This window comes from Bos mutus, chromosome 9 (genome assembly GCF_027580195.1).
Source record: "Bos mutus isolate GX-2022 chromosome 9, NWIPB_WYAK_1.1, whole genome shotgun sequence".
NCBI classification, from domain to species: Eukaryota; Metazoa; Chordata; class Mammalia; order Artiodactyla; family Bovidae; genus Bos; species Bos mutus.
The window spans coordinates 40,490,422-40,511,184 of record NC_091625.1 but is presented as its reverse complement, the minus strand read 5'-3'; the positions used below and the strand labels follow the sequence as shown (position 1 = coordinate 40,511,184).

Sequence of the window (20,763 nt, the reverse complement as noted above, 5' to 3'; positions counted from 1 at the left end):
GTAGGGTGCTATGCTCAGTCACTCCATCATGTCCAGCTCTTTGCGATCCCATGGACTGTAGCACTCCAGTCTCCTCTGTCCATGGGATTATCCCAGCAACAATACTGGAGTGGGTTGCCATTTCCTTCTCCAGGGGATCTTCCTGCCCCAGGGATCGAACCCACATCTACTGTGGCTCCTGTATTGGCAGGCAGATTCTTTATCACTGTGCCACCTGGGAAGCCCCCTAGATAATGTATAACACTTATTCTTTCTTAGAATTGGAACATCTTGCTTTTAAAATGTGACTTTCTATTTTACACTGCCATACATAAGGGCCTTAGAGGCTGTTACAAGCTTGTGAGAGTGAAGTTTTTGGTTTAAATGCCATTACATCACTGCCACACATGCATGTTAGAAACAAAAAGAACAAGGTTTATCCAATATTTATCATGGAAAAACTGTTGTGCTTTAAATCTATCAATGCTTTTCACCTTTTTATTGTAAATAAGACCTATAGTAGAAAGCCACACAAAACACACACACAGAATTATTAGAAGGTAAACATTAGCTGGGTCAAGAAGCAGAAATTTCGGCAGCTGACCCAGAAACCCCTTCCATGTGTTCCATCCTCATCACAACACCCTCTCTCCCCTTATAAGGAGCCATCAACCTGACTTCTACAGTATTCACTTCTTTGCACTTTAAAGAGAGATTTTTTTCATTCACATGGGCATCCCTAGACTATAGTTTAATCTTGCACGAGTAGCCTTTTAATCTACAGATTCTCCCTCCTTTCTTTTCCTTAACAATTTATCTGTTGAAGAGACCAGGTTGTAGAATTCCTCTCAGTCTGGATTTCTGGGTTTTGCTGATGGCATATTCATGATGCAGTTCGAAAATGTTCCTCTGTTCTTTATATTTCCTGCATGTCAGCAATTGGATCCAGAGGCTTGGTGAGATTTACAGTTGCTGTGGTGAGCACACCGGAGGTAGAGTGCTGAGTCATCAGAAGGGCCGCAGTGTCTAGCTGTTTTTTTATGACTTCCACAATCACTGATGTGCTATGCCTAGATCAACTCATCACACTTTTTTAAAAAATGTATTTCTTTATTTGGCTGTGCCCAGTCTCTTATTTGCAGCATGTAGGATCTAGTTTCCTGACCAAGGATTGAACCCAGGCCCCCTGCAGTGGGAGTGTGGAGTACCAGTGGATCACCAAGGAAGTCGTATGCTGATTCTTTCACTTTATTAGCCCACTTCCCAGATAATGAAATAGTTCCTTATTATCCTTGTAAGGTAACCATGTTTTTAAAAAACTAATCATAAACTCACAGATTTAAACATATTTGAGTTCCATTCTATTGCAATTGCTATTCTTTTTGAAGTTCAAATGGTTCCATCTTTGTCCAGGGAGCCAGCATCACTAGAGTATCATAGTCCATATCACTAGTCCAGGAAAAGATCAAAATTCAAAATTTGAAGCACAGTTTTCTGTTGAATGCATATCACTTTCACACCATCGTAAAGTCAGAAAATTAAGTTGAACCATTGTAAGTCGGAGACCATCTGCACTCCATTTTTTTTTTCCCCCTGACATAAAGTGTTGCATTTAAAAGCTTGAGAATAATCCAATTTGCTTTCCCTTAAAAGACACTCTGTCTTTTAGATGTCTAAAGGAACTTTTTCCTTTAAAGTCCAGTTAACTTACTACGTGGTATTATTTTGGGTCAGTATTCTCAGGGATATGTTGTGCTCTTTGAGTAAGCAGTTTTCAGTTTCAGGAAAAAAGTTTTTTGGCATTACCATTTTTAGTATTTTTTTTCAGTTTCCTTACTTTGTTTTTCTTCATCAAGGCTCCTCCTGTCCATGCTAAATCTTCGTTGTCTATTGCCTACATGTGACATTTTCTCTAAATCTTTTTAATATCTTTCCTCATTATTTTACTTTTGGCTGTGCTGGGTGTTCGCTGCTGCAGGCTTTTCTCCAGTTGTGGCGAGCAGGGACTACTCTCCAGTTTTGGTACATGGGCTTCTCAGTGCAGTGGTGTCTCTTGTTGCAGAGCACGGGCCTCAGGGCATGAGGGCTTCAACAGCTGTGACACGTGGGCTCAGTGATTGTGGCTCCTGGGCTCTAGGGGACAGGCTCAACAGCTGTGCTGCACAGGCTTAGCTGCATGTGGAATCTTCCCAGACCAGGGGTCAAACTCGTGTCTCCTGCGTTGGTAGGCAGATTCTTATCCACTGTGCCACCAAGGAAGCCCCTCTCGTTTCTTTTTGAATTTTAGAGTTTTATACTTAAAGCTCATTTTGAAATACTATGCTTCAGTGTTTCCTTTTTTTAAATAAAAATTTATTTGTATTTATTTTTTAACACTGAAAACATTTTGTATTGGGGTTGTGAGAGTTTCAGGTGAACAGTGAAGGGACTCAGCCATACATATACATGTATACATTCTCCCCCAAACCCTGCTTCTATCCAGGCTGCCACATGACATTGAGTCGAGTTCCATGTGCTATACAGTAGGTCCTTGTTGGTTATCCATTTTAAATATAGCAGTGTGCACATGACCTCCCCAAAGTTCCTAACTATCCCTTCCCCCTGGCAGCCATGAGTTCATTTTCTAAGTCTGTGAGTCTCTTTCTTTTTTTTAAAGTAAGTTCATTTGTATCATTTCTTTTTAGATTCCATATATAAGGGATGTCTTATATTTCTCCTTCTCTGTCTGACTTACTTTACTCAGCATGACACTCTCTTGCTCCATCCATGTTGCTGCAAATGGCCTTATTTCATTCTTTTAATGGCCGAGTAATATTCCACTGTGTGTTTTTATATACACACACACACACACATACATGACTTCTTTATCCATTTCTCTGTTGATGGACATTTAGGTTCTTTCCATGTCTTGGCCATTGTTAACAGTGCTGCAGTGAACACTGGGGTGTATGTATCTTTCCGGGTCATGTTTTTCTCTGGATATATGCCCAGGAGTGGGATTGCAGGCTCATATGGTAGCTCTATTTTTAGTTTTTTAAGGACCTTCCATACTGTTCTCCATAGTGGCTGTACCAGTTTACATTCCCACCAACAGTTATGCTTCAGTTTTGACCTCTTCCATCAAGTTGTCTTTCCAGCATGCTTTCATCAGAGGGATGTTATTCTGCTCCCTGTTCTTTCATCTCCCTAGTAACTTCTTATGAGCTTGGAAGTTGATACTTTTCTGTGGCTTATTATGCAAAATTAGCTTTTCTGAGTAGTTAGAAGGAAGTGCAGTTCAAGAAAATCTCACTAACTTGACAGAACTCCCTCTTTGGTTATCACCATGAAGTATTTAAAACCATGGCCTCTTGCTTTTTGATATTTCCTGTTGTCGTTTAATCGCTAAGTTATGTTGGCTCTTTGCGACCCCATGGATTGTAGCCCACCAGGCTCCTCTGTCCATGGGATTTCCCAGGCAAGACTACAGGAGCAGGTTGCCATTTTCTGTATCTCTTCCTTTTCCCCACTTTCATCTGACTTCCTCTTTCCCGCATGTCTCCTGGCACTGTTGTGCTCAGTTCTGACTCCACTGTCAACATTTTCTCTTCAGCTGGCGCCCTGGCCTGGAAGAGGGCTTTGGTTTTAGGGTTCCGGAGTTAATGTGGCCCAGACTGCCTGAGTTCCTTTCAGAACCCACCAAGAACCCTGGCACTCCTGTGGCACTGAATTGGGTAAAACCCCTCCCAGTCTCAGCTGCTGTGCTCACATCAGCCTGCACTCATTTCCAGTGCACTCCTGTTACCTGTTCTGGGGTTCTCCTGGCCTCAGGTCTGTCAGATGCCCTGTTGTCCCCCAACCCCTGACTTACTCCTCTCGTACAAACACTGGTATCCTTCAGGTTTTGTGGCTGCTGAGGTTTAGCTCCATCACCTGCTTATCCTTGGGGATCTGTGGGTAACTCACTTGGTTCTGATGTACGTGCTGCACATGTGTATTTTGTGCCACCTAGTTGTCTGTTTTACATGAGGATTCAGACATTCGAATAACAATGTTGCTGCTGTCTTTTTCCCAGAACCGATTAGGCACATCTATCTTCAAAGTCTATTTTTCACCCATCCCCAAAGCTAGTCACTAAATGTGACATACTGCTGCCTCATGGCCATACTGTCCTTGCTGCTGAAGTAGGCATTGCCACACCACTGCTCCTTACCCTGGGCTTTTCTCAGAGAAACTATCAGAGACAGCTGAAAACTGCAGGGCCCAGATGCGGCTGCTGCCTTAGTGATGCAGAGACTGGGGGGGGGGGGGGAGTGGGGAAAACATGGTAGGGCCTATAACCTTGTGGTTTATCTGCATTTGGCTAATCAAGCATTACTACCTCAGTGGCAGCAGAAAAAAGTACAAGTAGAGATAGGAAAATTAAAAAAAAAAAGAGAGAGACTGCCTATCAGCTTTACTTTTGTGGCAGCTAATGCAAGATGGCTAGGATTTGGGTCATGGGCTTAACAGAACAAGGGAGCCCTTCCGATGGCTACCCAAAGACCTCACTCCATCATGCAAGCAGGTGATTTCACCGTTCTTGCCTAGTGGAATTTGATGACTACTAATACAAATGACAATCGTATGTTTCCATTTTCTCCCTTTCTGGAATCCTTCCATTTTCCTTTGCCTTCCAGTGTACATTGAGAGCAGACAGGCCATCTTTTAACTTAAGGTCACTAGGTCACAAGCAGCCTTGTCTGGACTTGATAAGGAGAGCTGCACAAAACCCAGATATCCTGGACTCTGAGTGGGATGCAGTGATGAATGGAGGAGGGAGCTGGTTCTACTTATAGCAAGAGGAGTGTGTGTGGATAACGAGAGGGGCAGACTGTGACAGATAACATAAATTAGATTGGTCAGTATCCATTTGAATTTCCTGTCCTACATGCAGAGGTTGAAAAACAAAAAAATAACATCTCAGACACCCTTGCAATTGAGGTTCAAAATGTGATTTAGATTCTAACCACCACTTAAACTCACAGGAGTCTGATTTGGAATAGTCATACGGGAAGAAGCAATATGTAGGGTATTTATTTTGCAGACTGTGGCAAAGGCAACATGCTCTTGAGCTGGCCACCGCAGTGGCAGCTTCCTGATTTTAGCTGAAGTGGCTGGTTTGTGGCCAACAGCCGCTGGGATTCCTTCCTGATCTAGGCAGATGCAGCAGCCTCACTGAGGATTTGCCATGTGGTTTGGGGAGTCATTCCTGGCAGCCTGGTCTACAGCCTGTCTCTTTAGCCCTCCAGGGATTCTGAAAGCCACTGAAAATCCTATGAAAATCACTTTTTGTTTAGTCTACCTAGAGTGGATTATGTTTTCCACTACTAAACTCTGACCCACATAGCCTGCCAATGCACAAAGCAGAGGCAGCTCCAGCTCTCTTGCTTTATGTACCCAGGAGCAAGCACCAGGTGCCTAGGTAACCCCATTTCTGGATGTTTCTAGCAACAAAGGGGATAATTCTTGCAGTTGGGCACATGTTTTTGCTGCCCTAGGAGACAGAAGGGACAGTCTGCCACAGCACATACATGAGTGGCGATGGTGGTACTTTGATGTTTGGGCCATAGCTGTTGGTGTTTTTACTGGTATGGGAGAATGATACACTTCTACATTCTCTCTGAGAATGTAAAATTAAAATGTTTGCGTTTCTTATTTTTAAACTAATTTTTATTAGACTGCAGTTGCTTTACAACATTGTATTAGTCTCTACTGTACAGCAAAGTGAATCAGCTGTGTGTATACATCTATCCCCTCTTTTTTTAAATTTTCTTCCCATTTAGGTTGTCACAGAGCATTGAATAGAGTCCTCTGAGCTCTACAGTAGGCTCTCATTAGTTATCTATAGATAGTATCAATGGTGTATACATGTCAATGCCAACAGTGTATATATGTCAATCCCAATCTCCCAATTCATCCCACCCCACTCTGCCCCCTTGGTGTCCATATGTTTGTTCTCTACATCTGTGTCTCTATTTCTGCTTGGCAAATAAGATTGCTTTGTGTTTTTTAAAAGGACTTTTGGCTTTAGACAAACAAAGTAAGATGATTTCGGGGGTAAAATGCTTCCAATTCAGGATGCAATTTATAAATTGTAGGATTTCCCACCCATTTTGTATTATATGTTATCTGTCCTAGAATAAAAAGAAATGTAGTTTTCCCTCTGTTTCAGGCATGTCTAAGATTACAAACACCAGGGATGCACCCAGTGTAAGTGGCTGCATGGTTTTGTAGTCTTTGTAGACTTGAACATTTTCAGCTGTTGTTTAATGACAGCACTCTTGGCTTTGAGCCACTGGCAGCAGGGACTGGTTACCATGTGCAGCACTGGGTCTGCTCTGCCAGTAAAGGCTGCACATCAAACGCATAACAGCTGTTCTCAAAGGGCAACGAATACACCTGCCCCTCCCAGAGTCATCTTTCCTCCCTGCCTGTGAGCAGGCCCTCGGGGCAACTGGTCATCTCTGAGACCTTTCCACAGTGACCTTTGGGAGCAGTCTGTCCCTTCTGCCCTTAAATTTCCTGGAACAGCAGCAGCACTGGGCTCTCACTCCCGGAAACGCAGACCAGTGAGCTGCAATAATGGCCCCGTGTCTCATCTCCCACGTGGAAGTGATGACCCCTACTTATATCCTTCATACCTATTTGAATACTTTCATCTTTTCCTGATGATTTACAGAGCGCTATCTTCGAGTTTGCCACATCACACCATTACATCCCCTGTAAACTGCATCTTTTTTTCCTAACACTTTTTATTGTAGACCCTCTTCAGATTTATAGAATTCTGTGCAGAGTTCCTACATACCCCGTACATACCCCAGTATTCCCTATTGGTGATGCCTTCCATTAGCATGGTATGTGCTGCTGTCCTGTGCTTAGTTGCTCAGTTGTGTCCGACTCTTTGTGACCCCATGGACTGTAGCCCATCAGGCTCCTCTGTCCATGGGGATTCTCCAGGCAAGAATATTGGAGTGGGTTGCCATGCATTCCCCAGGGGATCTTCCTAACCTAGGGATGGAACCCAGGTCTCCCGCATTGTGGGCAGATTCTTTACCCTCTGAGCCATCAGTGAAGCCCAAGAATACTGGAGTGGGTACCCAATCCCTTCTCCAGGGGATCTTCCCGACCCCAAGAATCAACCTGGAGTCTGCTGCATTGCAGGTTGATTCTTTACCAGCTGAGCTACCAGGGAAGCCCCTAGGATGGTATATTACTTGCAAATAATGAACTGATGTTGACATTTATTACTATCTAAAATCCACACTTCACTTTAACCCAAAGTCCTTTTTCTGTTTCAAAACTTCATCCAGGATACACTGTATTAGGTGTTGTTTCCCCTTAGGGTCCTTTTGGCAGTGACAATAGACTGTCCTTGTTTCTGATGACCTTGACAGTTTTGAAGAGCATTTAACCTGCATCTTTTCAGAGTTATCCTTCACTTTAGTAACAATAAGAATCAGAGAAAACTGATTTTTGGAAGGAGTTATAAGTAGGATCCGGAGAAGGCAATGGCAACCCACTCCAGTACTCTTGCCTGAAAAACCCCATGGACGGAGGAGCCTGGTGGGCTGCAGTCCATGGGGTCGCTGAGAGTCAGACACGACTGAGCGACTTCACTTTCACTTTTCACTTTCATGCCATTGGAGAAGGAAATGGCAACCCACTCCAGTGTTCTTGCCTGGAGAATCCCAGGGACAGGGGAGCCTGATGGGCTGCCATCTATGGGATCGCGCAGTTGGACATGACTGAAGCGACTTAGCAGCAGCAGCATCAGTAAGATCAAGAGCCCTCAAACCAAATTCTACCTGCCCTGAGTTTTCAGAAAGCTCATGTGGTTTTATCTCTATTAATGTCTCTCTGTGATGGAGGGCTGGGTGCAGGCCCAGTGGATCTTCAGACAGCTGCTGCAGAAGCTGGAAGAGTTGGTGGAGTGAGAGGTTCTACAGCCTGGCTGATCATTACAGTCAGTGGAGAATTTTGTAAAGCACAGATGCCCAGGCCTTAGCCCAGGTGTAGTGAATTAGAATCTCCAGCCATTGCATCTGGAATTCTATATTTTGTATTGCTTAAAAAATAATAATCTTGCTAATTATGTTTTTAATATATAAAATTATAAAAAACATGGGCCATAATCCTATGAATATACATAGACGTATAAATGTAGAAAATGTAAAGAGGAACCAAAAGTCTAAAATGAAAAATGAAAGCCTCCCTATAATCTATATAACTATTTTTTAAGGATGCTTCGGTTTCTCCCTGTTTTTAGTGCTGTCTTTTGTTTGCTTGAGATTTGTATTTCTGCAAGCTTCCAGGGTATTCTGGTGTAACCAGAAATTTGGAACCCACTACAGATGAGATTCACAATTCACCTGGCCGGGGGTGGGGTGGGGAGAGAATGTTCCTTTCAGTGCTGACATCCATTATAAAATCACAGAGGCCTATTCTTCCCCTTTCCCTCCCTGAACAAGTCAGCCCTAAAGCCATCAGTTGGAGCAGAGCAAGGGGAGGCAGCCTGTGACAGCCTTTCGGAGCCCAGCTGGATTGACAAGGGCATCCTACAGAGGACAGATCCCGTATGGGGATTTCAGGCCTGAGTGTGTGAGGCTGGCATCCATGGGTAGGGGCAGGCTGAACAGGGAGCAGTGGGTGTGAGTATCCATGTAGAGGGGTGGCCTGGGCCCCAAGGGGATAAAGAAGGCATTCATGAGGGTGGTGTCTCTGAGAAGGGAGTCAGTGCCTGAATAGAAGGCATCTTTGGCTTCCCTAGTGGCTCACATGGTAGAGAGTCTGCCTGCAATGCGGGAGACCCGGGTTTGATTCCTGGATCAGGAAGATCCCCTGGAGAAGGAAATGGCAACCCACTCCAGTATTCTTGCCTGGGAAATCCCATGGACAGAGGAGCCTGGCAGCCTATAGTGCATGGTGTTGCAAAGAGTCTGACACAACTGAGCAACTAATACTTTGTGGGGGAAGGGGTGGATGCAGTGGTGACGGGAGGCTGTTTATATATGCAGGAATGAATTAAAGAAATATAATAAAGGTAAGGGGAACCATGTTTCTCACTGTTGGACAAGGAGGTCACTAATATGCAAAGGGAGAAGGACAGAATAAACCCAGAAAGAAAGTGAACTCCCCATGGACTACACAGTCCGTGGAATTCTCCAGGCCAGAACACTGGAGTGGGTAGGCTTTCCGTTCTCCAGGGGATCTTCCCAACCCAGGGATTGAGCCCAGGTCTCCCGCATTGCAGGCAGATTCTTTACCAGCTGAGCCACAGGGGAAGCCCAAGAATACTGAAGTGGGTAAGTCTATCCCTTCTCCAGGGGATCTTCCCAACCCAGGAATCGAACCAGGGTCTCTTGCATTGCAGGCAGATTCTTTACCAATTGAGCTATGAAGGAAGCCCCAGAGTACCCTACAATTAGAGATATGAGTATGAACTTATGGATTTAAGATATAAATCTATACTTATATTATACTTACAAATACATACATTTATCTTATAGAGTATATAAAATATATGTGGCATATATTTGTAGATACATATGTGTATGTTTGCATGGTTGTATATATTTACATATATGAATATATTTAAATGGATATATGTCCTTTGAGTGGGCTTGGGAGCAGTGATATCCATTGGTAGTAGGTACACCCAGTGCCCACTCCTTGGCTATAATACCATTTTCCACTAAAAAGAACCAGAGGTCCTTGGAGAAACGACTGATTTCAGGGCTGGGGCAGGCAGAGAACATGATGAGTTTAGAACATCTTGTGCCAGAAATCAAAGACATACTTAAAGAATGATGAGGACATGTCCAGAGAACACAGGAACCAGGCTGAAAGGACTCAGGTGAAATTTGAAACAGTTTGAACATTAAAACAAATAATGACAGTAATACACTATATCCTATCCAATAAGATAGAAATCCAAGACCTCATACTGAGAACAATAAATGAAACTTTGAAGGAATATTTACATAGTTTCAAAGCATCTCCCACAAAATATTCATTAATTAAAAGAGAGAAAAAAAAAGAGCAACTTCACAATGGAAAATCCCAGAAGATTCTACTTTAATCAAGGGACTAAAATAAAGATGACTAGTAATGACATGAATTGAAATTGTGTGTCATGCGACAGACTGTACTGAAAAGCACCCACCATCACTTCTATGACATTCTTGCCTGTATGCATTATGTACCGGGAGCCAACAAACATTTGTTTTTGTCACAGTTTCTGGGGTCAGGAATCTGAGAGTGGCTTCATTGGGTGACTCTGGTTTTAGGTCTGTTACAGGGTTAAAGTCCAGCTGTCGAACGATAGACATCTTGGGGTTTAACCAAGCCTGAAGAATCCACCTCCATGCTCACACATGGTTGGCAGGCCTTAGTTTCTCCTGGCTGTTGGCTAGACGCTTCAGTTCCTTGCCATCTGGGCCTCTATGTAGGACTGCTCACAACATGACGTTTGCTTGCCCCAGAACAAGTGATCCAAGAAATCACTTCCGTAACCTAACCACTTTGGCTCTATGCTCTTGCTTACAAAGACCTACTCTGGTACCATGTGAAAGGAGACTCGTGAGGGTTTGAATAGTAGGCGTGCGTGTGCTAGGTTCTTTCAGTCATGTCTGATTTTTAGTGACCCTGTGGATTGTAGCCCGCCAGGCTCCTCTGTCCATGGGATTCTCCAGACAAGAATACTGGAGTGGATTGCCATGCCCTCCTCCAGGGGACCTTCCTGAACCAGGGATCAAACCTGAGTCTCTTATGTCTCCTGCACAGGTTTTTTACTACTAGTGCCGCCTGGAAAATCCTTGAATAATAGGAAGTGGGGCCAATTTGAAGGCTGGCTATGAAACTGCCAATAATAATCATGACAAACTCAGATACGGAGCTGTTCTACAGAATCACTGATCTATATTCTTCAGTGTCAACGTCATGAAAATCAAGGAAGAGACTGGGGAACTGTTACAGAATGAAGGAGACTAAAGAGACATGACCACCAACTGCAGTGTGAAATGCTGGACTAGTTCCCTTTGAGATTAAGGACATTGGAGGACACTAGCAAAAGTTTTCGTGGGGTTGAAGGATTAGCTGGAAGCAATGGATTAATGTTAATTTCCTGATTTTACTAGATTGTACTATTATTTTATAGAATAATGTTATTTATAGAAAACACCCATTCAAACGTTAGGGAGAGATAGGAAAGCAGGTTTGTAACTTACTCTCAAAAGGTTTGGGGCAGGAGGGAAGTATTCTTTATTCTTTTACTGCAACTCTGAGAGAAGATACTAAGAAGAGGTGGCAAGAATACACAGAACTGTACAAAAAAGATCTTCATGACCCAGATAATCACGATGGTGTGATCACTCACCTAGAGCCAGACATCCTCAAGTGTGAAGTCAAGTGGGCCTTAGAAAGCATCACTACGAACAAAGCTAGTGGAGGTGATGGAATTCCAGTGGAGCTATTTCAAATCCTGAAAGATGATGCTGTGAAAGTGCTGCACTCAATATGCCAGCAAATTTGGAAAACTCAGCAGTGGCCACAGGATTGGAAAAGGTCAGTTTTCATTCCAATCCCAAAGAAAGGCAATGCCAAAGAATGCTCAAATACTGCACAATTGCACTCATCTCACACACTAGTAAAGGAATGCCCAAAATTCTCCAAGCCAGGCTTCAGCAATACGTGAATTGTGAACTCCCTGATGTTCAAGCTGGTTTTAGAAAAGGCAAAGGAACCAGAGATCAAATTGCCAACATCCACTGGATCATAGAAAAAGCAAGAGAGTTCCAGAAAAAACATATATTTCTGCTTTCTTGACTATGCCATAGCCTTTGACTGTGTGGATCACAATAAACTGTGGGAAATTCTGAAAGAGATGGGAATACCAGACCACCTGACCTGCCTCCTAAGAAACCTATATGCAGGTCAGGAAGCAACAGTTAGAACTGGACATGGAACAACAGACTGGTTCCAAATAGAAAAAGGAGTACGTCAAAGCTGTATATTGTCACCCTGCTTATTTAACTTATATGCAGAGTATATCATAAGCAACGCTGGGCTGGAGGAAGCACAAGCTGGAATCAAGATTGCCAGGAGAAATATCAATAACCTCGGATATGCAGATGACACCACCCTTATGGTAGAAAGTGAAGAGGAACTCAGAAGCCTCTTGATGAAAGTGAAAGAGGAGAGTGAAAAAGTTGGCCTAAAGCTCAACATTCAGAAAACTAAGGTCATGGCATCTGGTCCCATCACTTCACTGGAAATAGATGGGGAAACAGTGGAAACAGTGTCAGACTATTTTTTTGGGCTCCAAAATCACTGCAGATGGTGATTGCAGCCATGAAATTAAAAGATGCTTACTCCTTGGAAGGAAAGTTATGACCAACCTAGATAGCATATTCAAAAGCAGAGACATTACTTTGCCAGCAAAGGTCCATCTAGTCAAGGCTATGGTTTTTCCAGTGGTCATGTATGGATGTGAGAGTTGGACTACAAAGAAAGCTGAGCACTGAAGAATTGATGCTTTTTAACTGTGGTGTTAGAAAAGACTCTTGAGAGTCCCTTGGGCTGCAAGGAGATCCAACCAGTCCATCCTAAAGGAGATCAGTCCTGGGTGTTCATTGGAAGGACTGATGCTGAAGCTGAAACTTCAATACTTTGGCCACCTCATGCGAAGAATTGACTCACTGGAAAAGACCCTGATGCTGGGAGGGATTGGGGGCAGGAGGAGAAGGGGACGCCAGAGGATGAGATGGTTGGATGGCATCACCGACTCGATGGACATGAGTTTGGGTGAACTCTGGTTGTTGGTGATGGACAGGGAGGCCTGGTGTGCTGGGGTTCATGGGGTTGCAAAGAGTCGGACACAACTGAGCCACTGAACTGAACTGTACTTGGATCTATAAATAACTTTTCTCTTTTGTTGATGTGGCTTTTAGGCTTAGGCATAAAATCCTAACTTTGGTGAGACTGCAGTGCTTTTCTGGCTGGCCTGTCACTCATATGCCTCCCTGACACATTGAAGGCAGAGATGTGTTAGAGAAACACAGTAAGTTTTGCTGTCCTCACACTCCATACCCAATGGCACCTACTCCTCTCCTATCAAAATCTACAAAGACCTAATCTGTCTAAGGAGTTGAGATTCCTTACTGCTGAGCCTTTGAAGGGCCTTATATATAAACAGTGCCTCCTGCTCCCTGGGTCTGCAAGGTTGTGCATTTTATGTTCCATCGGCACAGATTATATTCTTCAGTTCCTTCGCATCACACCTCTTGCTTCTTCTAATGGTGGGTTATATAGGGACTGGCATTATTGTCATCTTTGCTTTAATTCATTTTAACCTGCTTGTGAAATTTTGAACATCCCTTCCAGTGTCCCTGCTGGAGGACAGTCCAGTCATCCATTATAATAGCAGCTGTTAAAAGGGTTTGGAATGTGTTTGGATTTGAAGGAACCAGATTTGTAGACTATTCTGTATCATGTTCATGCCAGCTGTCAACGGCATAACAAGACTGAAAATTTAATTGGACTTTGGGGAAGTCATGCATTAGGTTCATAGCATTTTGTGTGTGTAAGATAGAATTCCTGTCAAGAAATAATTTTTCTTTTTAATTTTTACCTTGATGATGTTTAGAATGTTATCAGCAGCTAATAAAATGGTGTCATGTCCTAATGTGTAGATAAGTGCTTGGCCCTCAAGCCTGTGGCCTTAACTTTGTGATTTCATGTATGTCTACCCAAAGATACATGAGAGTGCCCTTGGGGTCAGTCGCTCAGTCAACTCTTTGTGACCCCAAGGACTGTAACCTGCCAGGTTCCTCTGTCCATGGAATTCTCCAGTCTAGAATACTGGAGTAGGTAGCCATTCCCTTCTCCAGGGGATCTTCCCAACCCAGGGATGGAACTGAGGTCTCCTGCATTGCAGGCAGATTCTTTACCATCTGAGCCACCAGGGAAGCCTGTGGAGGGGAAGGCAGCAAATGTGCTTACCCATATCTCCAACATTGAACCTGGCTTGACAGGGTATTTAAAAGTGAATTACATAGGCAGAGCCTGCCTCCCAGGATATAGGGACATCTTTTGCCTTTCGTTTTATTACAAGTGGTTTGAAGATTGATGCATTCCTCTTGATTTCAGCCCATTTAGTGAATTTGTTGATCTAAGTCATTGTTATGGGTTTCCCAGGTGGCATTAGTAGTAAAGAATCCGTCTGCCAATGCAGGAGACTTAAGAGATGCGGGTTCGATCCCTGGCTCAGGAAGATCCCCTGGAGGATGGCATGGCAACCCACTCCAGGATTCTTGCCTGGAGAATCCCACGGACAGAGGAGCCTGGCGGGCTACAGTCTAAAGGGTCACAAAGAGCAAGCAATAAGTAGCATAAATGGGCGATTTATGGGCAATTAGAACACACCCCTCCTGCCTCACTCTTGTTTCTTGAGCTTTGATAATTTTGTGCCACTAGAAAGCACCTCAGCTTCCCCTGAGGGAAGTGGACAGTGTCCTAGATAGGACATAAAGCCCCTGTTGTCTTTATGGGTTATCTGAGGAAAGGAGCTTAAAATTTGCCAGACTTCTGTTGGGGAATCCTACCTCCGTATCATCCAGAGTAAACCAAATCATACTGCATTCAGATTCTGAATTTAGAAATTCAAGATAAAATCATCTTCCTTAACCAGACATCATTCATGCATTCAGGGAATAATTATTAAATGTTTACTATATGCCAGATACTCTTCTGGGCATTGGGGATAAAGGTAAACAAGAGAGAATTCACATTCTTGAAAGTATATAAACAATAAAATGTGTTTAGAAAGAGCTACTCAGAATTCCCGAGGGGAAAAAAAATAGCAGGAAAGAGTTTCTAGAAAAGTCCAGTTGAACTTTCTATAATGATGGAAATGTTCTATACTGTACTTTCCAGTGCAGTAGCCACTAGCTGCATGTGGTTTTAAGGAACTTGAAATGTGGTTATTGCTACTGAGGAATTTTAAATTGTATTTAATATAAGTATAAATGGCCACATGTGGCTAATGGCTACCATATTAGACAAGCATGGTTTGAGAGCTATATTTTGGACTTAGGTGGTCTATACTTGTACACAGAATGGGAGTAATATTCAGCAGTATCTTGATTTTTTTTTTTAACTCAAAGAACCAAACACATTCTCACTGTATCATCTTTGTAGAATAGATTCATGACTAGACTTCAGTGTTTGAGTACTTAGTTGGAAAGATACAAGATCAAGCAACCTAATAAGGAAGCTTAAGAGAAGCAATGGATGGTCACAAAAAGATGTTAGAATGGTACCCACAAACTGAAGGCTAAAGGCTCTGAGCAGTATTAAAAGCTTGAAAGAGAGAAAATCACTGCATGGCAATGTGTGCCATAGGCCCCTCTCTGCCAGGAAAGTAATAAGGGATGTTATTTCCTAATAAAAATTACAAGGCCGGCAGAAAGAGAATTAGAATAAGAAAGGATTCGTGCTTTCTTATTCTTTTAAGACATTTGCTGAGGTTTTTGCCCCACTGAGACCAGAGCATCTGATTAACTTTGATCCTGCCCTGAGGAATGACCTAATGGCCATTGTCTGCAAGTAAGGCTGTTGGACAGGGTCTTACATAAGGGCCTCTTCAACTGAAATATTCTTTTAATTTTGTCAGTCATGAACAACAGAGAACCATTTGGTGATGTGAAAACAGCAACTTGGTAAAACTTGGTGTTTGTGGTAGCAACAGGGGAGAAATATATCCTGTTTTTAGAACCATTACTAAATTTTCTGGAAAAGCCAAATGGATTTGGTGTGTGACAAAATGCTCATTGTAGAAAAAGTATAAGATTTTAGCATATTGGAAAAGTATCACAAGTATAAGATTATTGAAATTATTCAAGTATTGTCTAATTCTTCTATGACCAACCACAAATCATCATGACATTACTAAATCCAGAAAACAGTTCAATCTGACCAGTTAAATATTTTCTTGTCAAATCAACAAATGCTTCAGTTCAGTCACTGAGTCATGTCCAACTCTTTGCGACTCCATGAACCGCAGCATGCCAGGCCTCCCTATCTATCACCAACTGCAGGAGTCTACCCAAACCCATGTCCATTGAGTCGGTGATGCCATCCAACCATCTCATCCTCTGTTGTCCCCTTCTCCTCCTGCCCTCAATCTTTCCCAACATCAGGGTCTTTTCAAATGCGTCAGCTCTCGCATAAGGTGGCCAAAATACTGGAGTTTTAATATTGGTCCTTCCAATGAACACCCAGGACCGATTTCCCTTAGGATGGACTGGTTGGATCTCCTTGTAGTCCAAGGGACTCTCTAGAGTCTTCTCCAACACCACAATTCAAAAGCACCAATTCTTCGGCGCTCAGCTTTCTTCACAGTCCAACTCTCACATCCATACATGACCACTGGAAAAACCATAGCCTTGACTAGATGGACCTTTGCTGGCAAAGTAATGTCTCTGCTTTTCAATACGCTGTCTAGGTTGGTCATAACTTTCCTTCCAAGAGAAGCATCTTTTAATTTCATGGCTGCAATCACCATGTGCAGTGATTTTGGAGCCCAAAATATAATGAGTAGCAAAATCACCTAGAGGGCCCATTACTGAACACCTTTGCTGGGCCTCATCCCCGGAGTGTCTGACTCAGCAGGCCTGGAATAGGGCCTGAGAATTTGTATTTCTAGCACATTCCCAGGTGGCACAGATGCCGCTGGTCTGGTGACCATACCTGAAGAGCCACTGCCTAAAGACCAGGAAGAGCTCATTGGGATAAATTTCTTGATGTGCAAGTACGATGAGGAAACAAAGGGTTTTTTGTAAATCCCTTTCTTCCCATTCCTCTTTCTGATCGTGCCAAAAGTATTGGGTATGTCTTAAGCTCCTTTCTGGCCCAAATCCAATAATAAACATTCTAACATTACAATTTCATTGTTTAATATAGACTTTGAATCTTGTCTGAATGAAAAAGATAAAAGGGCTGATTGATGCGTTTTCTGACTCCCTATATTGTTTTGAAACCACACTGAGGTAGTGCTGGAGCCCTAAACCCACCTGCCACTCAATCTGATACCATTAAAAGCTGAGGTTGGACATTTCATATTTCCCATCTTTGTAATGCGTTTTCCATTATTCCACACGGCAGTGACACTGTTTACTGAGAAGTAGAGTGAGGACTCCTGATAAAAAAAAAAAAAACTCTAGGCGCTGGGTGGAAGCGGCTGTTCCGTGGCCCCAGTCATGGTTGACCGGCTCTGCTGCTCTCCCTCCAGCCTGCCCACCCGGGTACTCGGCTGAACTTCTGAAGGACAAAACAATGACCTGGATTCTCCCTTTCTCACTTGCATTAAGGTTTGGTACCTCTCTGGTGTGATGCCAGCCAGAAAGCTCTTGGTTAATGTACACAGGGTTCCAGGCTTCAAAGCACAGAAACCATTAGTTCCATTTTTAAATTGACTTCAAGTGTCTCATCTGTAAAATGGAGGATGTAGACGCTAGACAGGTATGGATGGTGTGGTACAGAGGTGTTGCTGTGGCTGGCACTTTGATGGCAATCTCTAAAACCGCTAATGGAGGAGCCCCTTTTAAGGGTTCGGGTTAAAATGGCTTGACCTTGAATATTATCAACTGTTAAAAGATTTTAGCATCTTGTTTTGAATTGTGTAAATGACTGAGGAGTTGCTCTGTTTTTGTGAGGAAAAATTGAGAAGAGTTCACATATTAATCATCCCAATTATTCCTCATGTTAACCACAGATATTTGAATAACTAACATGTATGGCAAAACCAATACAATATTGTAAAAAACAAACAATTATTACAATTGTTATGGTGAATTAATGACTTTTGATGTTACTGCTGTGTTACAGTATGACTTGTTGAAGGCTTGGATGATGGTTGGCATTTTTAGCAATTAAGAATTTTTAAATTAAAAAAAAAAGAAAAGAAAAGCACTGCTGCCAAGCTGGCATTCAAACTGAGATTCAGACATCTCAAGATTCTTTCACCTTGGCCTTTTCTTTTTTTTTTTTTTTAATTTTAAGTAAATCACTACATCCTTTGGTTTTTATTTTCTTATGTAAGGATATAGTCTAAGATTATGTAAAATTATTATAGTGCTTTGGAAACATAGGAGTATTTCATAAACCAGTTACCAAATTTTAGTTTAACTATGTTACCCCGAGGTCCAACAGTTGAGGTTGACTTCCAGAAAGCACATTCGGCCTTGAGTTATATTTTATTTCAAAGCCATTTTTAAAGCAGAGTATCCAGCCACGGCAGGATGTGTTAGTTTTCTAAAGGCAGAGTACAGGGAGATAACGTGACTTTTTTAGAAGAGTAAGAAAGAGAATAAAGTCACTCAGTCGTGTCTGACTCTTTGGGACCCCATGAACTGTAGCCCGCCAGGCTCCTCTGTCCATGTGATTTTCCAGGCAAGAATACTGGAGTGGGTTGCCATTTCCTTCTCCAAGGGATCTTCTTGACCCAGGTATCAAATCTGGGTTTCCCACACTGCAGGCAGACCCCTTACCATCTGAGCCACCAGGGAAGCCCTAAGTAAGAAAGACCCAGGTTCAACTGTAATGCGTCCTGTGAGAATGGAGGGCTTTACTGTACAACTCTTGTCTCTGGCTGTGTGTCACTCACTGCACCTGCCTAGTGTCCCACAACATGCTGACATTGCATGTACAGACCTGGCTGCTTCTGAGGCTCATTTCTGCTTCTGACTGCAGGGAATCCCGCCTCCCTGCCCCAGCTTAAGAGTCCCAGCTAACTCAACAGCCAGGCATCTGGGATGCCTTTCTGTTCCCCTGACAAGATGTCCATGAGCATGGTTGAGGTCCCAACTCAGCAGAACAGATCCTCCAGATGTCTTCTCTGTTATCTTAGTACCCTAAAGTGGAGAAGTGTCCCTTCCCCCTGCAGGGCAAGCCCTGGGCTAAGTGGTGGGGTGTGTTGTCATTGTACCCCCAGTCCCTCACAAGGTCTAGCTTAGCATCCTCGCCTACCCATGGCCTCATCTTGACCTTCCATGCACACTCACTCTGCAGCGCACCTGATTTGGTGGTTGACTCATTCCTGGAGGGCCCGCCCCCAGCTAAAGATGTAGTAACTAGCAGGTGTTCACACTACGATGAACTAAGGATGTGTCAGGCACCCAGCTACACTTTGACAAGGTCTTTTTTGGAGACGGTACCTTCCCCAAGGGTGGATGGAAATTTCAAGCACTATGGCAGGCTAGGTGGGGCAGGAATAGAGGGATACTTTTGAATTGAGAAGTTCTTGGGTGCTTTTCAAATCACCGCAGAAAGGAAGGAAGCTGCCTATTACAGATTTCCAACTTTTCATCTAAAAAGCATAAAGCCAGATGTATTTCAGAATTCAGAATTTGGGGGGTGTTAGCGACCTTATAAGAACATCCCCTGCATGATCTGAGGCTGATAACTAAACACATTAATATTCACATGAAATGGGATGACTGTTGCATGTTGTACCACCAGATGAGTTTCAATTGGGTCAGGTTTTGCTGGCAAAGTCATGTTTGGTTATTACAGCTTTGAGGATTTCAGAATTGCAGATAAGGAATTATGCTCCGGTAATTGTTAACAATAGTTTACTATTACTGAGCACTAATAGTGTGCCAGGCACCAGGCTAAGGGAGAACTTTACTGATATAAACTCATTTACTCCTGCCATCAATGTGTGAGGTAGAATACATTAGTATCCCCTACTTCACTGATTCCTCCTAAGTCTTCTGTGAAAAAAAACAAACTACTGGGTATGTACCAGATACCAGGAAAAGGGAGCAAAAAAGTCTGTCCAGCCCCCACTTCAAGTTACTTGAGTCCTGGGAGAGAGGCAGATGGGCACACAGACATGGGTGTGCTCAGAGCTGCAGGAACAGAGGAGGGGGGCCCACCCAGCCTACACAAGGGGAAAGCTCCCTGGGCAGGCACTGTTCTTGCTGTCCTCCATGCAGGGGAGAAAGCCAGCCGAGAGGTCACTACCACTGCTTGTTACTAAGTTCACTCGTTCAAGGTCAGTGACTCTCAAGTTCTCTTGAGGTCACAGGTCCCTGTGCTCCTTTCTTTGCTTTAATGTTGCTCTGTCCTCCCTTCTCTTCTACAGAACACCCATCTCCGCTTTCTCTCAAGACAACATCTATGAGGTTCAGCCTCCAAAAGTAGACCGAAAGTCTACAGAGATCTTCCATGCCCACATCCAGGCCAGTCAAGGTATCATGCAGCCCCTGGGGAAAGAAGACACCTCCATGTACCGAGAATACATCAGGAACCGCTACCTGTGAGGAGAGAGCAGGTCCCCGCAGGGGGCCCAGAAGGGGACCAAAGTCCCACTTACTTGCATTCTAACCTGTTTGTCTCATCTTAAAAAGGTAATTTCCTGTCAGTCCTTTACATCGGAAGGCTTTTACTCTTTTTATAACTGGTTAATTACTAATCATTGGTAATAATAAAGAAATGACTGAATATTTTGCTGTCATTGTCTTTGCTTTATTTTAGAAATACTTTGCTTAGAAATGTGGTTATGTAGTATCACACCATCACGTTTAGACATTAACAGTATTTATTGAAGACCTGCTGTGAGGGTTCCCTGGTGGTCAGTTGGTTAAGAATCTACCCGCCAACGCAGGGGACACAGGTTTGATCCCTGGTCCAAAACATCCCACATGCGGCACAGCAACTAAGCCTGTGTGCCACAACTGCTGAGCCCATGCCCTGGAGCCTGTG

At 43.3% G+C, this 20,763-nt stretch overlaps 1 protein-coding gene across 3 annotated transcripts in view; it reads left to right on the top strand.

The window, feature by feature from the left end:
• The window catches only part of FIG4 (FIG4 phosphoinositide 5-phosphatase), a 173,608-nt gene extending 153,106 nt beyond the window's left edge, over nucleotides 1–20,502 (top strand). For all 3 annotated transcript variants that reach the window (XM_070376482.1, XM_070376481.1, XM_070376483.1), the window contains one exon: nucleotides 20,144–20,502. In XM_070376482.1, the coding sequence (XP_070232583.1) occupies nucleotides 20,144–20,321 (178 nt within the window). In that variant the 3' untranslated portion in view covers nucleotides 20,322–20,502. The remainder of the gene's footprint in view (nucleotides 1–20,143) is intronic.
• Nucleotides 20,503–20,763: the final 261 nt, after the last annotated feature.